This window comes from Sapajus apella, unplaced genomic scaffold (assembly GCF_009761245.1).
Source record: "Sapajus apella isolate SASKATOON/1434 unplaced genomic scaffold, GSC_monkey_1.0 scaffold50, whole genome shotgun sequence".
In the NCBI taxonomy this organism is placed as follows: domain Eukaryota; kingdom Metazoa; phylum Chordata; class Mammalia; order Primates; family Cebidae; genus Sapajus; species Sapajus apella.
Genome location: NW_022436990.1, coordinates 3940205 through 3964817, shown reverse-complemented (window position 1 = coordinate 3964817; position 24613 = coordinate 3940205). Strand labels below are relative to the sequence as shown.

The 24613-nt window shown below is 40.9% G+C and overlaps 1 protein-coding gene across 3 annotated transcripts in view; it reads right to left on the bottom strand.

The window, feature by feature from the left end:
- Positions 1-21191, bottom strand: part of SEC23A (Sec23 homolog A, COPII coat complex component) — a 58627-nt gene extending 37436 nt beyond the window's left edge. For all 3 annotated transcript variants that reach the window (XM_032242502.1, XM_032242503.1, XM_032242504.1), the window contains exons 1-7: positions 21063-21191; positions 15208-15449; positions 12411-12468; positions 12108-12194; positions 11033-11269; positions 7041-7120; positions 5863-6007 (exon numbers count right to left, since the gene is read on the bottom strand). In XM_032242502.1, the coding sequence (XP_032098393.1) occupies positions 5863-6007; positions 7041-7120; positions 11033-11269; positions 12108-12194; positions 12411-12468; positions 15208-15428 (828 nt within the window). In that variant the 5' untranslated portion in view covers positions 15429-15449; positions 21063-21191. The remainder of the gene's footprint in view (positions 1-5862; positions 6008-7040; positions 7121-11032; positions 11270-12107; positions 12195-12410; positions 12469-15207; positions 15450-21062) is intronic.
- Positions 21192-24613: the final 3422 nt, after the last annotated feature.

Below are 24613 nucleotides of genomic sequence, written 5' to 3'. Positions count from 1 at the left end.
TTCTAAACCAATCTATAAGCCTAATTCCTATAAACAAGGATATTTCTCCTACTTAACTCATCTCAGACTGGGAAGAGTAGACAGAGAAATGGAAGAGTGAACATTTTTTGGTTTTTTGGGGTTTTTTTTTTTTTATTTTTTTTAGAGACAGGGTCTCACTATGTTGCCAATGCTGGACTTGAACTCCAAGGCTCAAGTGATCTTGATCTTCCCACTTGGGCTTTCCAAGTAGCTGGAATGAGAAGAACATGCCACTGCACCTGGTTCTTCTGTTTTGTTGTTGGTGTTTCACTTTTGTTTTTGATGTTTAGAACACAAAATATGATTTAAAACAAAAAATGGCCAGGCGCAGTGGCACACACTTGTAATTCCAGAACTTTGGAAGGCCAAGGGGGGTGGATCACCTGAGATGAGGAGTTGAAAACCAGCCTGGACAACATGGTGAAACCCCATCTCTACTAAAAATACAAAACAATTAGCTGGGTGTGGTGGCAGACACCTGTAATCCAGTTACTTGGAAGGCTGAGGCAGGACAATCACTTGAACCTAGGAGGCAGAGGCTGCAGTGAACTGAGATCACACCACGGCACTCCAGCCTGGGCAACAAAGTGAGATTCCAACTCAAAAAAAAAAAAAAAAAAAAGAGGCCAGACCCAGTGGCTCACACCTATAATCCCAGCACTTTGGGAGGCTGAGGCGGGTGGATCCCCGGAGGTCAAGAGTTCGAAACCAGTCTGACCAACATGGTAAAACCCTGTCTCTACTAAAAATACAAAAATTAGCTGGGCATGGCGGCACATGCCTGGAGTTCCAGCTATTCAAGAAGCTGAGGCAGGAGAATTGCTTGAACTTGGGAGATGGAGGTTGCAGTGAGCCAAGACTGCACCACTGCACTCTAGCCTGGGCGACAGAGCAAGACTCCGTCCCCACCCCTAAAAAGAAAGGAAAAAAGAAAGAAACATAAGAATGCATGACTTACACTTCTAGTTCAAGTTAATGGATTGAATACTCCAATCTACTTCCCCTTCCTCACAAGATGTCAGTGAAATAAGAGAAAAGTTATTGTTTTGGACGAATCACTTGAGGCCAGGAGTTCCAGACCAGCCTGGCCACCATGGAGAAACCCTGTGTCTACCAAAAAAAATACAGGCCAGGCGTAGTGGCTCATGCCTGTAATCCTAACACTCTGAGAGGCCAAGGCGGGTGGATCACAAGGTCAAGAGCTCGAGACCAGCCTGGCCAACACAGTGAAATCCCCTCTCTACTAAAAATACAAAAAATTAGCCAGGCATGCTGATGGGCACCTGTAATCCCAGCTACTTGGGAGGCTGAAGCAGGAGAATCACGTAAATTGGGAGGTGGAGGTTGCAGTGGGCTGAGATCGTACCACTGCACTCCAGCCTGGGCAACATGAGTGAAACTCCATCTCAATAATAAATAAATTAATTAATTTGATTAAATCATATGTTTAACAAATATGGAGAACAAGGAGTTGCCTTCTACTTATTTGTATACACCGTTGCATATTGTTTAAATGTTTTCACAAGGTATGCTTACTTCTATAACTTCCTTAACTAATAACAAAAATACCCTCTTCATTCTGGTATTTAATAGCAGTCATGTAAAGCTGAAAAAATGAAGAACAAGAGCAAATAAAACTATATACACATACTTTCATAAAACTACAACACAAAGAACATCAAAACTTCAAATTTTCTATAAGTGGGGGGAAAAAACTACTAAATCCTCATGAACCACATCTCCCATGCTCTCACTGCAAGTCTTCAAAAAGATCAAGGGCAGTTTGGGAAGAGAAAAGAGGGAAGCAAACAGCAGGCCTAGAAGAACAACTACAGATTCAAATGAAAACTTAGTAAGAGGCACTAAAGAAAAGAAAAAAAAAAAAAAAAAAGAGAGAATGAAAATGAAACAAAGAAATAGACTGCTGAAACAAAAAGCAAGCAAAGAAGAGTAAATTTATATATAATGGGAGTTTTTGGTTCTTTTCTGAAACAGTCTCGCTCTGTTGGCAGGCTGGAATGCAGTGGCACAATCTTGGCTCACTGCAACTTCCATCTCCCAAGCTCAAGCAATTCTCCTGCCTCAGCCTTCAGAGTAGCTAGCATTACAGGTGTATGCCACCATGCCTGGCTAATTCTTATATTTTTAGTAGAGACAGGGTTTCACCATGTTGGCCAGGCTGGTCTCAAACTCCTGACCTCATGTAATCCGCCCACCTCAGCCTCCCAAAGTGCTGGGATTACAGACATGAGCCACTGTGCCCAGCCAGGAGCTCTTAAAGAAGATAAAACAATGGAACAAAACTAATATTTAAAGCTATAAGAAAACTTCACAGGAAAAAATACATATAAAAGAGGGCCTACCATGTACTAGAGAAAATTAACCTGCAACAAAAACCCTCCAAGAAAAAATGCCTCAAGACCGTCAAGAAAATGATCAAATAATTTATAAAAGCAAGAAAATAAGACTGGCATCAGCTTTCTCAAAAAACATCAGCCAAGGTGGGAGAATCACTTGAGACCAGGAATTTGAAACCAGCCTAAGCAACACAGCAAGACTCTGTCTCTACAAACTTAAAAATTAGCTGGGCATGGTGGCATTGGCCTGTAGTCCCAGCTACTTGGGAGGAGTCTGAGGTGGAAGGATTGCTTGAGACCAGGAGTTTGAGGCTGCAGTGCTGCAGTGAGCTATGATCAGGTACTGTACTCCGGCCTGTGCAACAGAGGTTCTGTTTAAACAAAAATCAAAACACATCAAGGCAAGAAAACAATGAAGAAGCATTTTCTGAAAACTCCAGGAAAAAAAATGAGAACCAAGGCTTTTTATATCCAACCAAGGCTTTCTTTGACTATCAGCACCATAGGAAAAATGTTTAAACATTCAACAGCTCAGAAAATTCTGTACTCTTAAGTCTTCTTAAATAATTTACTAGCGGATACAAATAAAATAACAAAGAATAACATAACCACAGTAAGGGCAGTGGAGGGAAATAACCCACTTAACTTTTGAACACTGTATTTTATACTATATATTCTCAGAACATTAAACAAATAATGAGCTCTAACTCCTAAGCTCCTTTCTAACAGAGGTATAAGATAGAAACTCTGAAACTATTCTATACATTCTAGGACTGAGAAAATCCTAGGGAAAAGTCAAGCTGGAAACTGCTTAGGGCAAACCTGCCTTCCATTCTATTCAAAGTCATCCCTCTGCTCACTGAGATAAATGAATATCTGCCTGCCTCCTTTGGGAAAGGCTAATCAGAACTCAAAAGAATGCACCTCCCTGTGTCTCTCACCTACCTGTCTCTCACCTGCCTGAGACCTGAAAGCCCCTCCCTGCTTGACTTGTCCCCCCATCTGGACGGAACCAAAATACATCTTACATATACGTCTCCCTAAAATGTGTAAAACCAACTGTGCTCTGACCATGTTGGACACATGTCATCAGGACCTCCAGAGGCTGTGTCATGGGCATGTGTCCTCAGCCTTGGCAAAAGAAACTTTCTCTTTTTCTGAGACAGAGTCTTGCTCTGTCACCCAGGCTGGAGTGCAGTGGCATGATCCTGGCTCAGGGCAACCTCTGCCTCCCAGGTTCAAGTGATTCTCCCGCTTCAGACTCCCAAGTAGCTGAGACTACAGGTGCCTACCACCATGCCCAGCTAATTTTTAGTAGAGACAGGGTTTCATTATGTTGGTCAGGCTGGTGTCAAACTCCTGACCTCAAGCAATCTACCCACCTCGGCCTCCCACAGTGCTGGGATTACAGGCGTGAGACAACATACCCAACCCAAAATTAACTTTCTAAATTAATTGAGACTGTCTCAGATATTCAGGTTCATAATCTCAGTTTTGAGAAAAAAAATTATTTGTACACTTCTTGCAAATTTGTACACTTCTTTTCTGTAAATTTGATAGTATTTCAAATTTTTTAAAAAACATCTTAAGACCAGGTGCAGTGGCTCACGCCTATAATCCCAGCACTTTGGCAGGCTGAGGTAGATCACCTGAGGTTGGGAATTTGAGACCAGCCTAACATGGAGAAACCCCATCTCTACTAAAAATACAAAATTAGCCATGGTGGCACACACCTGTAATCCCAGCTACTCAGGAGGCTGAAGCAGGAGAATCACTTGAACCTAGGAGGCGGAGGTTACAGTGAGCAGAGATTGCGCCATTACGCTCCAGCCCAGGAAACAACAGCAAAACTCTGTCTCAAAAAAAAATTTAATTATTTTGTCATTCTAAAGCTAAAATATGTATAACATAAAATTTTCTAATTCTATTTAAAACTCCACTTATTGCACCACTGTTAACATCTGGGTGAAATTCTTTCCAGAATCCTGTCTGTACAGGATATATACAAAACAATATACAAGACAATACACTGGAGAAAAATACTTCACATAGATAAAATCATACACTCACTGTCCTATAACCTGATTTCTTTTTACTCAATATTATCTTATACATACTATTTCCCATTATACCGTGAAATATATTTTTTCCTCTCCTTTCCTGACACACAGCTCCTAAAAGCCTTGGAATCTGTATAATGATAAGAGAACCTTTTGTTTTTTGGGCTTTTTGGTTGCTTTTTTTTTTTTTTTTTGAGATGGAGTCTCACTCTGTTACTTAGGCTGGAGTGCAGCGAAGCAATCTCAGCTCACTGCAACTTCCACCTCCCAGGTTCAAGTAATTCTCCCTGCCTCAGCCTCCCAAGTAGTTGGGATCACAGGTGCCTGCCACCACACCCAGCCAATTTTTGAATTTTTAGTAGAGATGGGGTTTTGCCATGTAGGCCAGGCTAGTCTCGAACTCCAGAGCTCAGGTGATCCTCCCATCAGCCTCCCAAATTGCTGGGACTACAGTCATGAGGCACCCAGCCAAGAATACCTTTTATGTGTTAATATAATGACTCCTAGGCCAGGCGCAGTGGCTCACGCCTATAATCCCAGCACTTTGGGAGGCCGAGTCAGGCAGATCATCTGAGGCTGGGAGTTGGAGACCAGCCTGACCAACATGGAAAAATCCCATCTCTAAAAAAAAAAAAAAAAATGACTCCTAGATATCTTCAAGATGTGGGCTGGTCATTGAAAAGCCTAAAGCATGATTAAAAGGTTGAGACTTTCAGTTCCACACCCCCATCCTCCAAGAGAGAGGGGATAATGGCTAGTGATGTAATTAATCATGCCTATGTAGTGAAGCCTTCGTGAAAACCCAAAAGAACACAGTTTGGAGAGCTTCCAGACAAATGAATATGTAGAGGCTCCCGGAGGGTGGTACTCTAGAGAAGGCATAGAAACTTGGAACCCCTTCTCCCACACTTCACTCTATGCATTTAGTCCATCTGACTGTTCATCTATATGCTTTGTAATATCTCTATCATAAACCGGGAAACTTAAGTAAAGTGTTTCCTAGAGTTCTCTGAGCCATTCTAGCAAATAAATCAATCCCAAGGAGAGTGTCATGGGAACCTCTAATTTATAGCCAGTCTGTCAGAAGTATAGGTAACAACCTACTACTTGTGACTGGCACTGAAGTGGCGGGCAGTGTTGTGGGACTGAGCCTTCAATCTGTGAGATGTGATGTTATCTCCAGTTAGATAGTGACAGAATTGAACTGAATTATAAGACACACAGCTGGTATCAAAGGCAGAACTGCTTGGTTGGTATGCGGGGGAAAACCACAGAATTATTCTTTGTTGATGCTGAGTGAGAGAATAAGAAGGAAAAAAAGCAATTTGGTTCTTCCAATACCTTACACCTACACACACACACACACACACACACACACACACACACACATATTTTACATTCCAAAACAAAACCATCTTCCCTACCTCCAGTAGTCCTACAGCTATGGAAAGTGCCACTCCGGAGGAACGCAAAGGTCTCTTTCCCTGTGGTACAGGCCAAGGGTCTCGCTGGAGTTCTCCCAGAAGATCTGTGAGATTCATGTCTATTTTCTGCACTGGTTGTAAGAATCTGAGAAACAAAATTAAATAAAAAGCCATTTGTAAATGTTCGTGGGTGAGAGTCCAAGAAACAAATTTCACATTCCTAAAAATAGAAAACAATACTTTGAACACACAGCAGACCCGTGATTCTCAAACTTTCGTGTAGTACATGAGAACCAGCTAGAGGGCTTGTTTTAAGACATATTGCCAGGTCCCAGTTCTAGAGTTTGTTTTGGTAGGTCTGGAGTGTCCCAAGAATTTGCATTTCAAATGCATTCCTAAATGACACTTCATGCTATCAGCCCCAGCAACCACATTTTGAGTACAACTACAATAAACAAAACACTCAAACCAAGTATTACTTGAGGACTTCATCTTCCACTTACTAGTCTAGTAAGTTTTAGGTTACTGAAATAATTAGAAGAAAATACACCAGCTCAACTTTAGTAATACTATTTCTGATTAGAAAGCTTAGGGGAAAAAGCTAGCAGGGTGCGGTGGCTCACACCTATAATCATAGCACTTTGGGAGGCCAAGGCAGGAGGATCACAAGGTCAGGAGTTAGAGATGGTGAAACTGTCTCTAATAAAAATACAAAAATTAGCCAGGCATGGTGGCACATGCCTGTAATCCCAGCTACTCGGGAGGGTGAGGCAGGATAGTTGCTTGAACCCAGGAGGCAGAAGTTGCAGTGAGCCAAGATCGCGCCACTGCACTCCAGAAAGCTTAAGGGCAAAAGCTACCTCTAAAGCTAAGAAAAAATAAAAAGCTTGGCCGCCCTAAAACCACACAAAAAGAAGTTTTTTCCAAAGTTCAAAACAGAAAATAAGAAAAAATATCAAAACTAAAGTAACTCGTCACATGGTTATGACAAAAAAAAAATTTTTAATGACATGATTTTGCCTCAATTCTTTAAAAAGTATGTTAATACAATTTACTTATATTCCTAAAAATATTTAACAATATTGTATCACTGAATGCCTATGTTCAAGGTAAGGGTATGGAATGTTTAAAATAGCTACAGAATCGGTCAAATTCTCTTCACCATAGTTAATTATTACCTGTTGGAAGGAGGAGGCTGCTGTACCTGAGGACCACGTGTTGCTTGAGTAACTGGCACTTTAGAGAGCCCCAGCATTTCCTGTAAAGAGATTACTTGTGCAGTATTCATTTAATTACTTTTACAAAGATTTATTAACTATTTATCATGTATAAAATGCTGTGCTGGACATTAGGAACACAAAAATAAAAAATACAAGGTCTCCTTCCTCAGAAAACAAAAAGTCCAGTAGGAGAGATTATCAAGAAAACAAGAATACAAAATAATCATCATGAGAGAGCAAAGTACAAGGCGTTACATAACCAAAGAGGAAGGATATTAATTCAGAAACGTTTTATTTCTAATTAATAGTCAAAATAAATTGTCATGTAACTTAAATGTCCATACTTCTTAATTTATATTCATTCATCCATTTCAGTAAACTACATCATAAGCACCTGCAAGGCAGGAATAGAATGGTAAAAACTAGTCCCTTCCTTCACGGAAATTAAATCAGAAAACAAATTAATGAAATCATCAGATAAATAAATGTAAAACTGAAACAGTAATAAGTAGTTATGAGATGGGGAGTTACAAGGTTCACATACTTTGTATGTATGTAGATATTCATTTTCTAATGTAATTCCTAACCAAACTGCCAGCTTTGTTTTGAATTTCAGATATTTACACAATTCCTCTCTAGACAAATAAAAATAATGTTATCATACTAAATTTTTCTTGAATCTAGAAATGCTTAGTCATGAAGTACTAGAGTAATAAAACTATATAACAGAAAATCAAAGTCTAAAGAAGTACAAAGATAAAATTAGTGAACTAATCTTGCAATATTTCTCTACTGTTAGCAGAAACAGCAACTCTTAGTACTAAGAACTTACTACGTAACAGATTCTGTGCTAAAATCTTTATATATATTATTTCCTCACAAAACAATAATGAAATAGATTTCTTCTTCATTTCTACTTTAAAAATGAAAATTAACAGTCAGAAAGACTAAGTAATTTGTCTGAGATTACACAACCAGTAAGTAACAAAGCAAGATTTTAAATCACATTTTTCTATAAAGCCCTATAAGGCTTGACACCATACTGAGAATTCTCATTTAGTACTAGTAACCTGGAAAAATAGGTATTGTTTATTCCTTTCTATGAAGAATGAGATAATTAACAAAGATATAAACCCAAGATCATACAACTAGAAGAGTTTAAGATATGAATCCAGGACATTTAGGGAGCAAAGACCAGGCTCTTTTCAACCAGATGGATGGCGAAAGAAAATTAAAATGTTTCAATGGAGAAAAAAATTTTAGTCTGCAAACATTCATTTGCCTACTGAAAAAAGGAAGATATGGCCAGTCGCAGTGGCTCACACTTGTAATTCCAGCACTTTGGGAGGCCAAGGCAGGTGGATCACCTAAGGTCAAGCATTTGAGACCAGCCTGGCCAACATGGTGAAACCCCATCTCTACTAAAAATACAAATACTAGGGCCAGGCATGGTGGCTCACACCTGTAATCCCAGCTCCTTAGGAAGGTGAGGTGGGTGGATCACGAGGTCAGGAGTTTGAGACCAGCCTGGCCAATATGGTGAAACCCCGTCTCTACTAAAAATACAAAAATTAGCTGGGCATGGTGGCATGCTTCTGTAATCCCAGCTACTTGAGAGGCTGAGGCAGGAGAAACACTTGATCCCAGGAGGCGGAGGTTACACTGAGCCGAGATTGCACCACTGCACTCCAGTCTGGGTGACAGAGCAAGACTCCATCTCAAAAAAACAAAAAAAAAGAAAAACAAAAGATGTTTTATGTGCTTCGTATGTATTATATAATTTAAGTAAAAGGTACTCTACTATCAAAACAGTAAACCATTCTAAATAAATTCATAATTTAATAATAATATTAATAGCAGCAAACACTTAAATGTACAATTCATTTAATTCTCATGACTACCCTGTGAGGTACATACTATTACTATCTCTGTTTTATAAATGAAAAAAACTAAAGCACAGAGATTTAAACTGGTTCACTTTTTCTCCTGTCTCATGGAAACATGATTCTCCTCTCCAAGGTGGTCCGTTTCCTGTGCTCCTGAAGAAATCCCTACCATATCTTCCTAAACCTTACTTTCCTCATCTCACTCTTGTTTTCACTCATCCTCTTTAGTCTCTTTCCCTTCTCCTTCCTCCTAAAGTACATCTCTTTAACCCAGTTCTCTCTCAAATTCCCTTGCTATCTCCCCCTTCCTTACCTTCAACAACAAACCTCTTATAAGAACAAACTTCAGGCCAGCGCCAATGGCTCACACCTGTAATCCCAGGAGGCTGAGGCAGGAGGATCACCTGAGGTCAGGAACTCAAGACCAGCCTAGCCAACATGATGAAACCCTGTCTCCACAAAAATACAAAAATTAGCCAGGCATGATGGCGGGTGCCAGCTACTTCAGAGGCTGAGGCGGGAGAATCTCTTGAACCCAGGAGATGGAGGTTGAAGTGTGCCGAGATTGCACCAATGCACTCCAGCCTGGGTGACAGAATGAGATTCTGTCTCAAAAAAAAAGAGAGAACAAACTTCAATTTTTCTCTACTCTCTCAAATGTTACTCACTACTGGTTGACTAACTCATTCATTACTCATTATCCTTCCCATTTAAACCTGCAAATTCCTCTAGTATGTTCTTTTAGTTAACTGTATCACCACTAAGTTTCAAATTAGACTCATCTTCAAAAATCTCTTCCTTTCTTCTTCATTTGCTCTACCTGGAGGCCTCTAAAGTCTGATTTCACATCTGTCAACTTTATGCCAGGCATATCTATCATCTTCTGGGGTAACTGTTTTCAACTAGGAGTTGCACCAGACTTACTTAGAAAGTTTTTTCAAAGTACCTACATGAACAACCTTATGCTACCAACCATCTCCCAATACAAACAGACATTCACTTACTACTCTCTTATGGACTATCAAAATCTCTGGGCAGAAAAAAAGATGTTCATCTGAGCAGATGATCTTAGTATGCTACACATAACTCCTTTGACTTGGAAGAGAAAGCTTCATTTTGTCCCAATGATGAAAATCACTAAAAAACATATATAGCCATAGTTCATACATTAAAAACTGTCCAGTCTCAAAATAAACTCCCCTTGCCAAACATACTAAAATATTTGTTCCTAAGAGAAATGTTAAAAAACAAAAGCTCTCTCCTCAGCTGCCACCAAGGTGCTCGGTTCTAAAGAGGACGCTAAGACCACACCGGGTGAGGCCCTCACTTCGTCAGGTGACTACGACTGTGTCGGCAGCACCAGCACTGCACTCACCCACACCGTGGCCACCATCTGGAGCTCTTCCGCATCTACTTGAACTTCATTCTACATGACAGTGAGGTGGCCATCATAGTCAATGCCCTCATTAAAGCAGCTTATATGAATGTTGAACCTTTCTGGCCTGTCTTGTTTGCAAAGGCCTGGCCAATGTCAACATCAGGAGCTTCATCTGCAATGCAGGGACGGGTGGACCTGCCAGTTGGTGTTGCACCAGCAGGAGGTCCTGCCCCACCACCAGTGCTGCCCCACTGAGGAAAACAAAGTGGAAACAAAGAAGAACCTGAGGAGTATGATGATGACATGGACTTTGATCTTTTTGACTAAACCTCTTTTATAACATGTTCAATAAAAAGCTGAACTCTTAAGAAAAAAAAAGAAACAAGCTAATATTCTGTGGTTGCTCTCTCTTAGCCTTCAGCATGACTCTCCATAAGCCTTTCAAATCTCTAGTAAAATACCTTTGGTTTGACTTTAAATTTTAAAGATACAGTTAAAAGTGAAGGGTCTTCAATCTGCAAGGCACATGAAAGAAAACTGATGCCAGCACTGAATTTAAAGCCTTTGTTATAATAATACAATTATATTAGTCATTCATAATAAAAATTTTCCTAGAAACATACAGAAGGCATTTATAAACATATATAATGTTCAGATAGGTGAAAACTACCATTCTTGTCGTTTACCTGCAGTTGTTTGGCAGATAAATCTTTTGTTCCTCTGAAGACATAGCTTTTTGAAATGCCTTCACATCCAAGTTCGTGAACCTGAACCATTCTCCCAAAAGTAATAAGTCCAACCAAAGCTGTAGGTGGTAAAAGACTTAATGACATCTGCATGGATTCTTTCAGAGCTTGTAAATCTTCATCTTCCATGCAAGTATCAACCACATAGAGGAATATCAAAGGCATCTGAGGACCACGCTTTTCAAAAAATTCACAAAAAAGAAAAAATACATATTTCAAAGCACAATATACAAGACAGTCAATAGGGAACTAATTAAGTAACAGATACAACAGAATCCTAACAAAGTCATTTCAGAAATGAAACAGGTTATTTGTAGTCATGGAGAGAGATCTAAGATGTATCATCAGGTAAAAAATTAAGTTTAAGAATATTAGGTATAGTTATACAGAGGGGATTTCACTTTCCACTTTATTTAACTACATGCATAAGCTTTCATTTGACTTTTATAAAATAATTAGTAAACCTGTCTTGGATTTTCATAGGACTAGAAACTAGCCAGGCTAGACAAATTACTGAATGGTCCAAGTGAACCATAATTGTTTTCTCTAAAACATTCATAAAAGATATTATTGCTTCCACACTTAAATATGTAAACAATTATATTAAGTATTCAGAAAGGGAAGAAAAATGATTTTCCTAAGAAGGACCAATGCAAGATTATTTTCATTAATTAGACCTGGGGGATACATCAGCCAACTCCAACATCATATTGACTAAGTATTTGTTAACTGATCTTCCAATCACAAAGCAAGATTGATACTTTACTGTTTACTGATCTACTCACTATAGTAAATCACACCACCTATCCAGTATCCTGGCCACCCATCAAATAGCTACAATAGAGGAATTACCCTGCTCAAACTGACCTCAACAGTTCTTATCTTTGAAATGTTTCATCAAATTAATGTGAGACTTAAGCATGATTTCTTCTAAATCATCACAATTAAATCATTATTTTGGTATAAATTACTCAGTATTTAAAGCTTTCTTAAATATTTGTTCTTACGTTCTTACCAGAACAACATATTCAATGCTAGAAAACTGAGGTAAAAGTTCAGCAGGCTGATTCAGTTCAGATATACCAGCATAACTAGGTGGAAACTACAAATAGAAAAAATAAATAAATATTTGTAACAAATTATTGGCCAGAAAGAATAGTAAAATTTTAAACTGAAAATAAGTATTTCCTAATCATTTAATTATTTTAAAAAGGCATTTTCATTAAATGAGAAATAATTATTTTTATCTTTTTTAAAATATGCATTTTCTACATAACTAGTATTTTAACATTAACATCTGCAATGGAGGTTTTCTTACCTGATTCCTTTGATAACAAAAGTTGCAAGCCCAAAGTTTTGCTCGATAATCCACTTGACTGTTTTAAAAAAAGAAAAGCTATATCAGTTCATATTTCAGTTCAATTTTACAAAAATCCTAATTTCAATAAAATTACTTTCTTCCTAAAACATGAAGATATTCAAATTGACAAAGTAATTTTTAAAAGCCATGTAGTTTTACACAACTGCCAATATCTAATTCATACATTCAACATATACAAGTTCATCTAAATGGTGACTATATTATAATGTTTAACATACAGTAATATTGGCTGGGTGCAGTAGCTCACACCTGTAATCCCAGCACTTTGGGAGGCTGAGGCGGCAGATGGCTTGAGTCCATAAGTTCAAGACAAGCTTAGGCAATATGGTGAAACCCAGTATTTACAAAAAATGCTAACAATCATGCAGGCATAGTGGCACATCCCTGTAGTCCCAGCTACTCAGGAGGCTTAGGTGGGAGGATAATGTGAACCCAGGATGTCAAGGATACAGAGAGCCAGAATCACACCACTACACTCCAGTCTGAGTGACAGAGTGAAACCATCTCAAAAAATACATATGTATGGCCGGGCACGGTGGCTCAAGCCTGTAATCCCAGCACTGTGGGAGGCCGAGGTGGGTGGATCACGAGGTCAAGAGCTCAAGACCATCCTGGTCAACATGGTGAAACCCCGTCTCTACTAAAAATACAAAAAAAAATTGGCTGGGCATGGTGGCGTGTGCCTGTAATCCCAGCGACTCAGGAGGCTGAGGCAGGAGAATTGCCTGAACCCAGGAGGCGGAGGTTGCGGTGAGCCGAGATCACGCCATTGCACTCCAGCCTGGGTAACAAGAGCGAAACTCCGTCTCAAAAAACAAAATATGTATGTATGCGTGTGTGTGTGTGCGTGCGTGCGTGCGTGTGTGTGTGTGTGTGTGTGTTCCCCTGTAGAGATGGGGTCTTACTTTGTGTGTGTATGTGTGTTCCACTGTAGAGATGGGGTCTTGCTTTGTGTGTGTATGTGTGTTCCACTGTAGAGATGGGGTCTTGCTTTGTGTGTGTGTGTTTTCCCCTGTAGAGATGGGGTCTTGCTTTTTTGGCCAAGCAATCCTCCCACCTTAGCCTCCCGAAATGCTGGGATTACAGGCATGAGCTACTATGCCCAGCTGAAAATACTTTACATAGTAATAAGAGATTAAAGAAAACAAAGCAGAATGTGACAATGTGTTTAAGAGGGCTGTTTTAAAAAACAGCCTTCTTACTGGCCAGGCACAGTGGCTCACACCTATAATCTCAACACTTTGGGAGGCCAAGGAGGGCAGATCAGGAGATTGAGACCATCCTAGCCAACATGGTGAAACCCCATCCCTACTAAAAAAACAAAAATTAGCTGGGCATGGTGGTGTGTGCCTGTAATCACAGCTACTCCGGAGGCTGAGGCAGGAGAATCACTTGAACCAGGGAATCGGAGGTTGTGGTGAACAGAGATCACACCACTGCACTCCAGCTTGGTGACAGAGCGAGACTCTGTCTCCAAAAAAAAAAAAACAGCCTTCTTAAATAGACAAGTAAAGTATGACCAGAATGAAAAGGAACCAATCACAAGAAAATTTGGAGACAGAAGAATCCAGGTAGAACGCACACCTACTATACCAATGTCAAGTTAGGAATAAGTTTGAAATATTCAAGAATCAGAAAGAGGATAACAGGGTTAAAGTATTATGTAGATGAGAATAAGGAAAATAGCTAATACAAGATGAAGGCAGAAATATATACAGAGGCTAGATCATACAAGGCTTTACAGGTCTTGATAAGGAGTTTGGATTTCTTATTCCAAGAATAAGAAGCTACTACTGGAAGATTTTAATAATCTGATTTTCATTCATATAACTGTAGCTTCTGGGTGGAGAACAGATTGCTGAAAGACAAGAATAGAAACAGGGATAGCAGGTAGGAGGATACTGAAACTGCCCCGGAAAAAGATGGTGGTATCTTGAAGCAGAGTATACTACCAGAGATGGAATAAGAGACTGTAAGAGACGGAATCCGTCATGTTCTAGAGGCAGATCACCCAGATTTGCTAGTAGATTGGCTGGGGGGAGAAAGAATGGAAAGAGAAATAAAATGATTTCTAAGATTTTGGCTTAAGCAACAGAAATCACAACATTTTTGGAACACCACGTTATTCAATTATGACTCTTTTTTTTTTTTTTCAGAGGGAGTCTTGCTCTGTCACCCAGGCTAGAGTGCAGCAGCACCATCTCATCTCACTGCAACCTCTGCCTCCCAGGTTCAAGCAATTCTCCTGTCTCAGCCTCCCGAGTAGCCATGACTACAGGCACACGCCACCATGCCTGGCTAAGTTTTGTATTTTTAGTAGAGACGGGGTTTCACCATATTGGTCAGGCTGGTCTCAAACTCCTGACTGCAGTGATCCACCACCTCAGCTTCCCAAAGTGCTGGGATTACAGGCATGAGCCACCATGCCCCGCCAATTATGACTTTTCTAATGACACAAGATGGGTTGACACACAGCCACCGCCGCTATTCAGAAAACACTGATGGAATCTAACAGTTTTTATAGTGACACATTTTTACATTTGGTCTCTTTATATTATCAACTCACTACAACTGGATCTTCAAATTTTACAGCTCTCTGGATTTCTTTGTCCTAATTTGAAAAAAATTACTATGAACAAAAACAAAGGGATTTTTATACAAATATGCAAAAAAAAAAAAACCCTACATTTTAAAATCACATTGCCACATTAGTTTTTCTATATATTTTACTTACCATAAAGGATTCAAAACTGCACGGCAAGTGGTCCTACTACACAGAACAGGTTCATATTGAATAGGTGGTAGGTCAGGTCTCTCCTTCAGTGGTGTAAACAGGGCTGCCACAGGAACAACCATTCTTGTAGCTTCCAGTCGACTTGATGGCCAAACATTCCAACTAAATCGGACTCCATCTCGTTCTTCATTTTGTTGAATGAATTCCAAATAGGTTGTCATTGTGGAGTTTGATTCTTATTTCTGTACCAAATTTTTAAAATATTTTAAAATCCAGGATCCTCTTAAGAAAAGGTTTAAAATACATATGTTTTCCCCACATTCAGCCATATTAACACATTAGAAATCAGGACCAAATGAAAATATTTATCTCAGAAAAAAATCAGCAAGCAACTCGTAACAAAATAATAAATGTCTCTACTGAATGTCCACGTGAGGCTGAATAAGAGGTATTTAACACTTTTTCATTCATTCTAAAATATGATGACAAAAAAATAGCAAGTGTCCTATTTATTTAAGGGTAAATAGGAAAGAAATGCAAAATTAGGGGGAAAACCTAAATCCTATGTTTTCCATATCAGTTTTGAAAGTTACATGAATGCATATAAACAGATTTCAAAATTATAAAGTTCTAAAACTCAGATGGTTTCTATCTGGGGAAAAAAAAAAGTTTTCTCTAAACTTTATAAAAGAGAATGTTTAATGGCATATAACAAAAAGATTTTCCTAAAACTCGGGACTTCTGCTTTGGACAGGTAAGTTTCTTATTGTGCAAATATAAGCTATTTGTAGCACAAAAAATAAAATGCTTGATAAGTACTGTTCCCCCAATTTATATAACATTTAGCCTCTTTTGCAGAAACTTACTTCAGAATATTTTTAACATTCCAAATTATGAGAGCATTTCAAAATCCAATTTGAGATATTAAATTTCAGTATACTAATTTAAGTTTACTAACCAGGGAAAGAGGATGCACCCTGGGGAGGGTCCAGTGTTAAAAGACAGCTCCATTTTTACTGTCTAAATGCCTACATAGGATGCCAGCTTTCCTACGTAGGCAACAGCTCTATCTCATGCTCTCAAATTGCAACAGTGGTTAGTCATGGAAGGAAGATGAAGAATTTAAAGGTGTGGGAGGACAAAAATATTCAAGTGTTATGTAGCAGAGATGAAGGATGTTAAGCTAAAAGAACTGAACTGTGAACCTTGGGTGCCTGGAAAACCCAACATGGATGTTTAAAGTTGCTATGAACAATGATGGGAGGAGAAACTGATTCTAAAATTTAAGTGAAGAAAAAAGAGATATTGGCCGGGCGCAGTGGCTCAAGCCTGTAATCCCAGCACTTTGGGAGGCCAAGGCGAGTGGATCACGAGGTCGAGAGATCAAGACCATCCTGGTCAACATGGTGAAACTCCGTCTCTACTAAAAATACAAAACATTAGCTGGGCATGGTGGCGTGTGCCTGTAATCCCAGCTACTCAGGAGGTTGAGGCAGGAGAATTGCCTGAACCCAGGAGGCGGAGGTTGCGGTGAGCCGAGATCGCGCCATTGCACTCCAGCCTGGGTAACAAGAGTGAAACTCTGTCTCAAAAAAAAAAAAAAAAAGAAAAAAGAGATATTATTGGGGGGCAGGGGGAGTTAGATATAACAATTTTAATTTTAGAAAATCTTTCAAATACATTTTGATAAAACAAATTACAGAAAGTAAAGCTTAACAAATCTAAGCATTCCAAGCAGTTAAGAAATTTCTTTAAGTGAAATAAGAAAATAAAAATTAAAGAAAATAAAGTATTTCCTCTATTGTGCCAGAATCTTGGAGACAGCTAGAAAATCTTATGCTAATCAAAAAAGATTGTGGATTTTTCAAAGCCGTATAAAGGGTAAAGATAAATCCCAAGACTAAACTTGTTTAGAAAAGACTATTTTGGGCCGGGCGCAGTAGCTCACGCCTGTAACCCCAGCACTTTGGAAGACTAAGGTGGGTAGATAACGAGGTCAGGAGTTCAAGACCAGCCTGACCAACATGGTGAAACCCTGTCTCTACTATAAATACAAAAATTAGCTGGGCGTGGTGGCAGGTGCCAGCTACTCGGGAGGCCAAGGCAGGAGAATCGCTTGAACCCAGGAGGCAGAGGTTGCAGTGAGCTGAGATCGCACCACTGCCCTCCAGCCTGGGTGACAGAGCGAGACTTCATCTCAAAAAAAAAAAAAAAAAAAAGAGAGAGAGAGAGAAATAAAATGAAATCAGGACAGGGATGACTACATTTGACAAAAAACAAAATAAGTCATAAGAAATATCATGTTGTTAATAAAAAAATAAGAACTCTAACGTGCAATAACAAAAAAAATAAAATGCATCTAAAACATCTGCAAAAGGCATTAAAATATCTAGAACACAAAACAAAAGATGTTTTGAATGACTATTTTCTCAATTCTCTCAAGGATGGTACATAACTAGTACTTAGATATTATACAGATATTTTCTCAAAAATGTATGAAGTAAATCTGTCACTTCATAGGAAACAACTGATAGTATTTTTTGCCAACGATAAAAACTTGAGCTTTCAGGCAAATACTCAATTGTTTTAAAACTTGTGCCTGCTACCATGAGCTTGACAAGTTCCTAATATGTAAAGATTTTTCTGATGAGATCACTGTTGGTATTAATGTGATTTGATATTGTATAACAAAATGTATTAACATTTAGAAGATATGCATTACTCAGTGAAGCAGTATCTCTCAAACAATTCATGATGTTAAAATACCATATATGGGTGGATAAGCCTTCAAAGTGCAGAATAGACCAATGGGTTTGAAGGTAACAAAGTACAAAAAGTTCACTCCTGGCTCACACCAGTAATCCCAGCACTTTGGGAAGCCGAAGCGGGCAGATCACTTGAGGTCAGGAGTTCGAAACCAGCCTTGTCAACATGGTGAAACCCCGTCTCTACCAAAAGTATAAAAATTAGCCAGGCGTGCTGGCACGTCCCAGCTACTTGGGAGGCTGAGGTAGTAGGAGGCTTGAACCTGGGAGGCGGAGGTTGTAGTAAGCCAAGTTCACACCATTACACTCCAGCCTGGGCGAAGAGCAAGACTGTTTCACACACAAAAAAAGTTCACTCCTAAGCTTTCAGATTCTACACTGCAATTAACCTTTTAATTTCTTAATTAGTCCTTCATACAATTCAACGAAAATAATGTATCACAATAAACTGCAGAAATAGATATGAAAACCCACCTGTCTTCTATTTAACCGTTGTTTTTCTCTTTGGATACTCAATAATATTTAAGTTAGGGGTCCTAAGAACCACTGCCTTAGGACCATTAGGAAACCTCACTAACAAAAGTTCTAGGAGTCTTAGCACGAAGACAATTCACACGCAGACAATACCCAGGTTTCAGTTTCCACAACTGGTTAACAAGCTGGATTGTAACTCCACCCACATCCTTACTTCTCATTAAGACATGCTAAATATCACCTGAGTGATATATGAGCACAACTCCCCTTCTCTTCACATTTTTTCCTCACAATCTCTCTGCTCTAAGATTGATATGCTTGCTAAATCACATCTATTACACTTCTTACATTTCTCATTTTCCAGAAGTAGTTTGAAGAAAGTCCCACCTGTTTCTTATTGGTTCAATTACATGGCTATGCACAACACTTCCCTGACTTCCCTCACCTTTCCATAGTAGAAATCATGCAATCTTAAAATCATGAATTCAAGTACAAAATTTGCCAGGCTTAGTCTCATGTCCAACAGTGGCATATCTAAAACAAAGTCCTTTTACAAGCTAGCTTTTCATAAAATGTTATTATTTGACAAGCACTCTCTCCCCTAATATTAACCTGTTTGCATGAAAGTATTAAACCAGGCCGGGCGCGGTGGCTCAAGCCTGTAATCCCAGCACTTTGGGAGGCCGAGGCGGGTGGATCACGAGGTCAAGAGATCGAGACCATCCTGGTCAGCACGGTGAAACCCTGTCTCTACTAAAAAAAATACAAAAAAAAATTAGCTGGGCATGGTGGCACGTGCCTGTAATCCCAGCTACTCAGGAGGCTGAGGCAGGAGAATTGCCTGAACTCAGGAGGCGGAGGTTGCGGTGAGCCGAGATCGCGCCATTGCACTCCAGCCTGGGTAACAAGAGTGAAACTCCGTCCCAAAAAAAAAAAAAAGAAAGTATTAAACCAAAGAAATATTATTCCATACACTATATTAGAATGCAGACTTAGCATACTAGTTTTTTTTTTTTTTTTTTCCTTTGAGATGGAGTCTCACTCTATCACCCAGGTTGGAATGCAGTGGCACAATCACAGCTCACTGCAACCGCCACCTTCCAGGTTCAGGTGATTCTCCCACCTCAGCCTCCCGAGTAGATGGGCTTACAGGTGCAAGCCACTATGCCCAGCTAATTTTTGTATTTTTAGTAGAGATGGGGTTTCACCATGTTGACCAGGCTGGTCTCAAACTCCTGACCTTAGATGATCTGCCACCTTGGCCTCCCAAAGGGCTGGGATTACAGGCGTGAACTGCCATGCCCGGCCACTAACCTTTATTTAAAAAAAAAAAAAAAGTGATACAAAACACAAAAGACTATTCTAAAGAAATGTTCAATTTCAGTACAATTTACTTTAAATAATTTATCATGGTAGGGCTAAAAGCTAAGACGCAAACCATTATGTCATTTTAACCTAGTATATCAAATATGTGACCAATCCCTATGACAGTTTTTCAATATTCTAATTTAAGCCCTTTTATTCATATCTAATGGGAAATTTACTTGCCAAGTAAATTTTAGTTCCTTCCAATTAGATGTATTTGTTAGCAGCTAATTAAAAGTCTCCTTTTCACTTGTAAAATCCTCAATGAACTGTCTTCAGTTACTTCTGACTACGAGCTTTACGATCTTGGACAATTTAACCTCTGAATTCTCAACTTTCTCATCAGCAAGATGAGAGACTTGCACTAGAAAACCACAAGGTCCCATCTGACACTAAAATTCTGTAAATCAATTAAAAATAGCTGGACTTTCTGAAATGATGTTCATTCACTACCAGAGGAAAAAGAGAAGGAAAACTTAACATGCATTTATATTTAAATCTAAAACTTTTTAAAATCAAGTTAATTTGGCTAGTTATCCATGGCTTTGGAGGGTAGAGGTTGAGGGAGTTCACGTGAAAACGGGAATTCCACACCCCCACTCCAGGGACTCATGTAGATTTTCTATGACTTTGCTCAGGTAGCACCTTTACCACCAAATAGGAAAACACTACCTACGGCGGAAAGGAAGCCCAATGGGATAGGACTGGTCCTGTTGGAAACCTGAACTCTTTGTAATCAAAACCCAAGGCATTAGCTTTACCTAGCACTTTTCCCCTTAACCCCTTTAACTTCCAAGGCCGAATTACGCGTGACGTAGTCAATTCAGTTCAAAGTCCAGGACACTCCTTATCAAGCAAGGAATGAAATAAGAAGTCCAAGGGCCCAGCAGCGATGGTGGGCTTGGGTGGAGAAGGTGGGTGGCCCACGAGGTGGGAGTGGGTGCTGGGCGAGATGCTCGAACCACCGTTTTCCACACGACTCCCATCTTTCCACCTAATCCAGGGGAGCTGAGGGAAGCGGCCGGGCCCCTGACACCGGCAGAGCGAAGCAGAGCGTGGTGGATGAGAGGGTGGCAGGCTCAGCGCTCAACGCTCCCACGGCGGACCGGCCCTTAGCCTGCGCCCGCAGCACCGAGAGGGCAGAGCCGGGAACACCCCAGGACCCCAGCCGCCAGCCCGCCGCCGACACCCGGCCCCGGCTTCCCGCGGCGCACCTGCAGCAGCTGGGAGCGGAGAAGAGGCGGCCCTTACCTCACTGTCCCCCTACCGGACCCGTCGCAGCCTCCGCTTTGCAAAATCAGTCCTCTCCACCCAGCAGGAGCAGTCCGTGGCACCCCAATCAGGGCTGGCGCCGCCCCGCCCCCGGCCTCCGCCAAGACCTCCGCCCGGCCAACATGGCTGGCGCCGCCTCTGCCACGTCAAGGGGAGGGGGCGGGGCGTGAGGCCCGGAAGGGGGCAGGAAGGGGCGGGCACAGAGTTACCAGGGCGGGCTACCAGACCCCAGAGCTTCTAAGCGTAGGATTGAGAATGGCGCGCGGCAGGCAAAGGGATCGAGAGGGCGAGAAGGGAGGAGAGGTAGCGGGAACCAAGCCAAAGGGGCGAAAGCACCTGGACGACCCAGGCAGCCTGGCGGCCGAGGGGCGTTGGACGGTGCACAGCGAGGCCGAGAAAGGGGCGACGCTGGGGGAGCGCCTTTCCCAGCTCCCCGAAGCCACTGCGGATCCCACTCACTGCAGGTCAGAAAAAGAGTGGAGAACTGGTGCCACTGGGACACCTTAGCTCACCGAGAGAAATAGAGACGACCTCCAGGACATCTTAGGACCCTGGTTGATTCCGAGAATCACAAACCACATCTCTGAAAAAAGTGAGAAGTTCATTCTTTGGCTTAGTGCAACAAATGTTTAATGAACACCTACTATGTGCCAGACACAACTGAGATGCTGGTGATATGATGCAGGCAAAGTAGGCCCAGATCTCTGGCCCGGAATAATTTACGTACTATTTATGTATTCTAGTCTATTTTTTCCTCCTACATTGCCTCTGCCACCTCAACTCTGTCTCCCCCCACCCCCCAACACACACACAGTACAATATTTGGCTGATTCATCTTGATGTGTTCAATGCTTTTCTTTCCAAGAAAAGAGCAAAATGAGAAAGCAACAGATTGGTAAGACATTAGAGCTTGGTGGTCGCAGACAACCCCATCCTTCAGTGAGGGGTTTCCCCTGGAATTAATTACATATGTGACAACACCTAAAACCTTGCAAAGCTTAGCCATATCAGCATTTTATGGAATAGAAAAAAAGATCCGATCCCTGTCCTTCAAAGCTTATCTTCAAGAAAAATAAGATACCAGCACCAAACATACATTTCCCTTTCTATAATGTGTATACTAAAGTTGTTTTGGAAGGTAGAAGAGGATGCATTTGCTTGTCAAATTATAATACAATCCTGAAGAGGGCAATGGGAATCAAAAACCAAAAATTAGTGTAAGCCTCCAAATAAAGTAGGTTTGGGGTGCTACCTTAACAAGGATTCTTGACAGCACACCATGTAAACAGCAGGGGTAATGTTACAAAGATGGAATAAGTACACTCACAAAAAGTGACAAGATTTAAGGATGAGTAGTGTAAAAAGACATAGAGCTTTGTACATTTAGGCTGCTATAATAATGTACCCTCAACTGGGTAGCTCATAAACAACAGAAATTTATTTCTCACTGTTTTGGAGGCCGAGAAGTCCAGGATCAAGATGCCAGCCGATTTGGTGTCCAGTGAGGACGTGCTTTGATTCATAGATTGTGCCTTCTAACTGTATTGGGGCTGGCTAGCCCTCTGGGGTCTCTTTTACGAGGGTACTAATCCCATTCGTGAGAGGCCAACCCTCATGACCTATTCACCTCCCAAAGACCCTATCTTCTAATACTATCACCTTAGCAGTTAGGATTTCAACATATGAGATTGTAAGGGGACACAAACATTCAGACCATAGCAACATTGATGAGAAGATCCACAAAGATCCTGGAATTCAATGATGAACAAATCAAAGTATAGCATCTTTGGTAGTTACATTCATTTCATGGTACCCAGAAAGGCATCTTTACCATCCAGCTCAATGAAGTATTTTTAACAACTCATCATCCCTTTGTTTTCAGTCGATCAAAGGTTTTCTTTTCCTATTACAATGAAATAGATGTTAGGATACATAACAAACTCAGTTGCATCTGTCTTTATGTACTTTAAGATGAAAGACTTTAATCCTTGGATGTACTATAAGGATCAGGATCTTCTGGACCCAACTTCAGTCTTTCAGGGTTGTTTGGTTTTTTGGGTTTTTTTGTTTTTGAGTTCTATTCTCTTTTTCTTGAGATGGAGTTTCACACTTGTTGCCCAGGCTGGAGTGCAAATGGCTCGATCTCGACTCATCGCAACCTCTGCCTCCCAGGTTCAAGTGATTCTCCTGCCTCAGCCTCCCCAGTAGCTGGGATTACAGGCATGCGCCACCACACCCAGCTAATTTTGTGTTTTTAGTAGAGACAGCGTTTCTCCATGTTGGTCAGCCTGGTTTTGAACTCTCAACCTCAGCTGATCCACCCGCCTCGGCCTCCCAAAGTGCTAGGATTACAGGCGTGAGCCACCACACCTGGCCATGAGTTCTGCTCTTAAGGATTAATAGCCGGGTGCGGTGGCTCACGCCTGTAATCCCAGCACTTTGGGAGGCCGAGGCGGGTGGATCACGAGGTCAAGAGATCGAGACCATTCTGGTCAACACGGTGAAACCCCGTCTCTACTAAAAATACAAAACATTAGCTGGGCATGGTGGTGCATGCCTGTAATCCCAGCTACTCGGGAGGCTGAGGCAGGAGAATTGCCTGAACCCAGGAGGCGGAGGTTGCGGTGAGCCAAGATCGCGCCATTGCACTCCAGCCTGGGTAACAAGAGCAAAACTCCGTCTCAAAAAAAAAAAAAAGGATTAATATTTCACAATTCTTATTCCTTCATAGAAGTCTTCCAAACAACAAAGAGAAAATTTGCTTTCTAAAAAAATAGATGTGGTGACTCACATCTGTTACCCTAGCAGTTTGAGAAGCTGAAGGGGGAAGATCCCTTGAGCCCAGGAGTTTGAGACCAGATTGGGAAACATGGCAAAATCCCATCTCTACCAAAAAAATAGAAAAATTAGCAGGGCACGGTGGTGTGTGCCTTTAATCCCAGCTACTCAGGAGGCTAAGTGAGAGAATCACCTCAGCCCGGGAGGTCAAGGCTGCAGTGAGGCGTGATGACACAGCTGCATGACTGTGCCACTGTCTGGGTGATAGAGTGAGACTCTGTCTCAAAAATAAAATACATAAAATTACAAAATAGAATAAAACTCATTATGTTTGCAATTCCCATATAGATCCATTGGACTCTTATAAATGTAGGACACATCATGGGATTTACTAATTTTTTTTTCCTGTATGTTGGAGCATTCTGCTACTTCATCATCCATAGCATTATTTCATCCTTACTGATAAACTATTCCAAGCTATGCTTTAAAAAACACAAAAATCGGCGGGGCATGGTGGCTCACGCCTGTAATTCCAGCACTTTGGGAGGCCGAGGCAGGTGGATCACCTGAAGTCGGGAGTTTGACACCAGCCTAACCAACATGGAGAAACCCCATCTCTACTAAAAATACAAAATTAGCTGGGTATGGTGGTGCACGCCTGTAATCCCAGCTCCTGGGGAGGCTAAGGTAGGAGAATCACTTCAACCCGGGAGGTTGAGGTTGCAGTTAGCCAGGATCACGCTATTGCACTC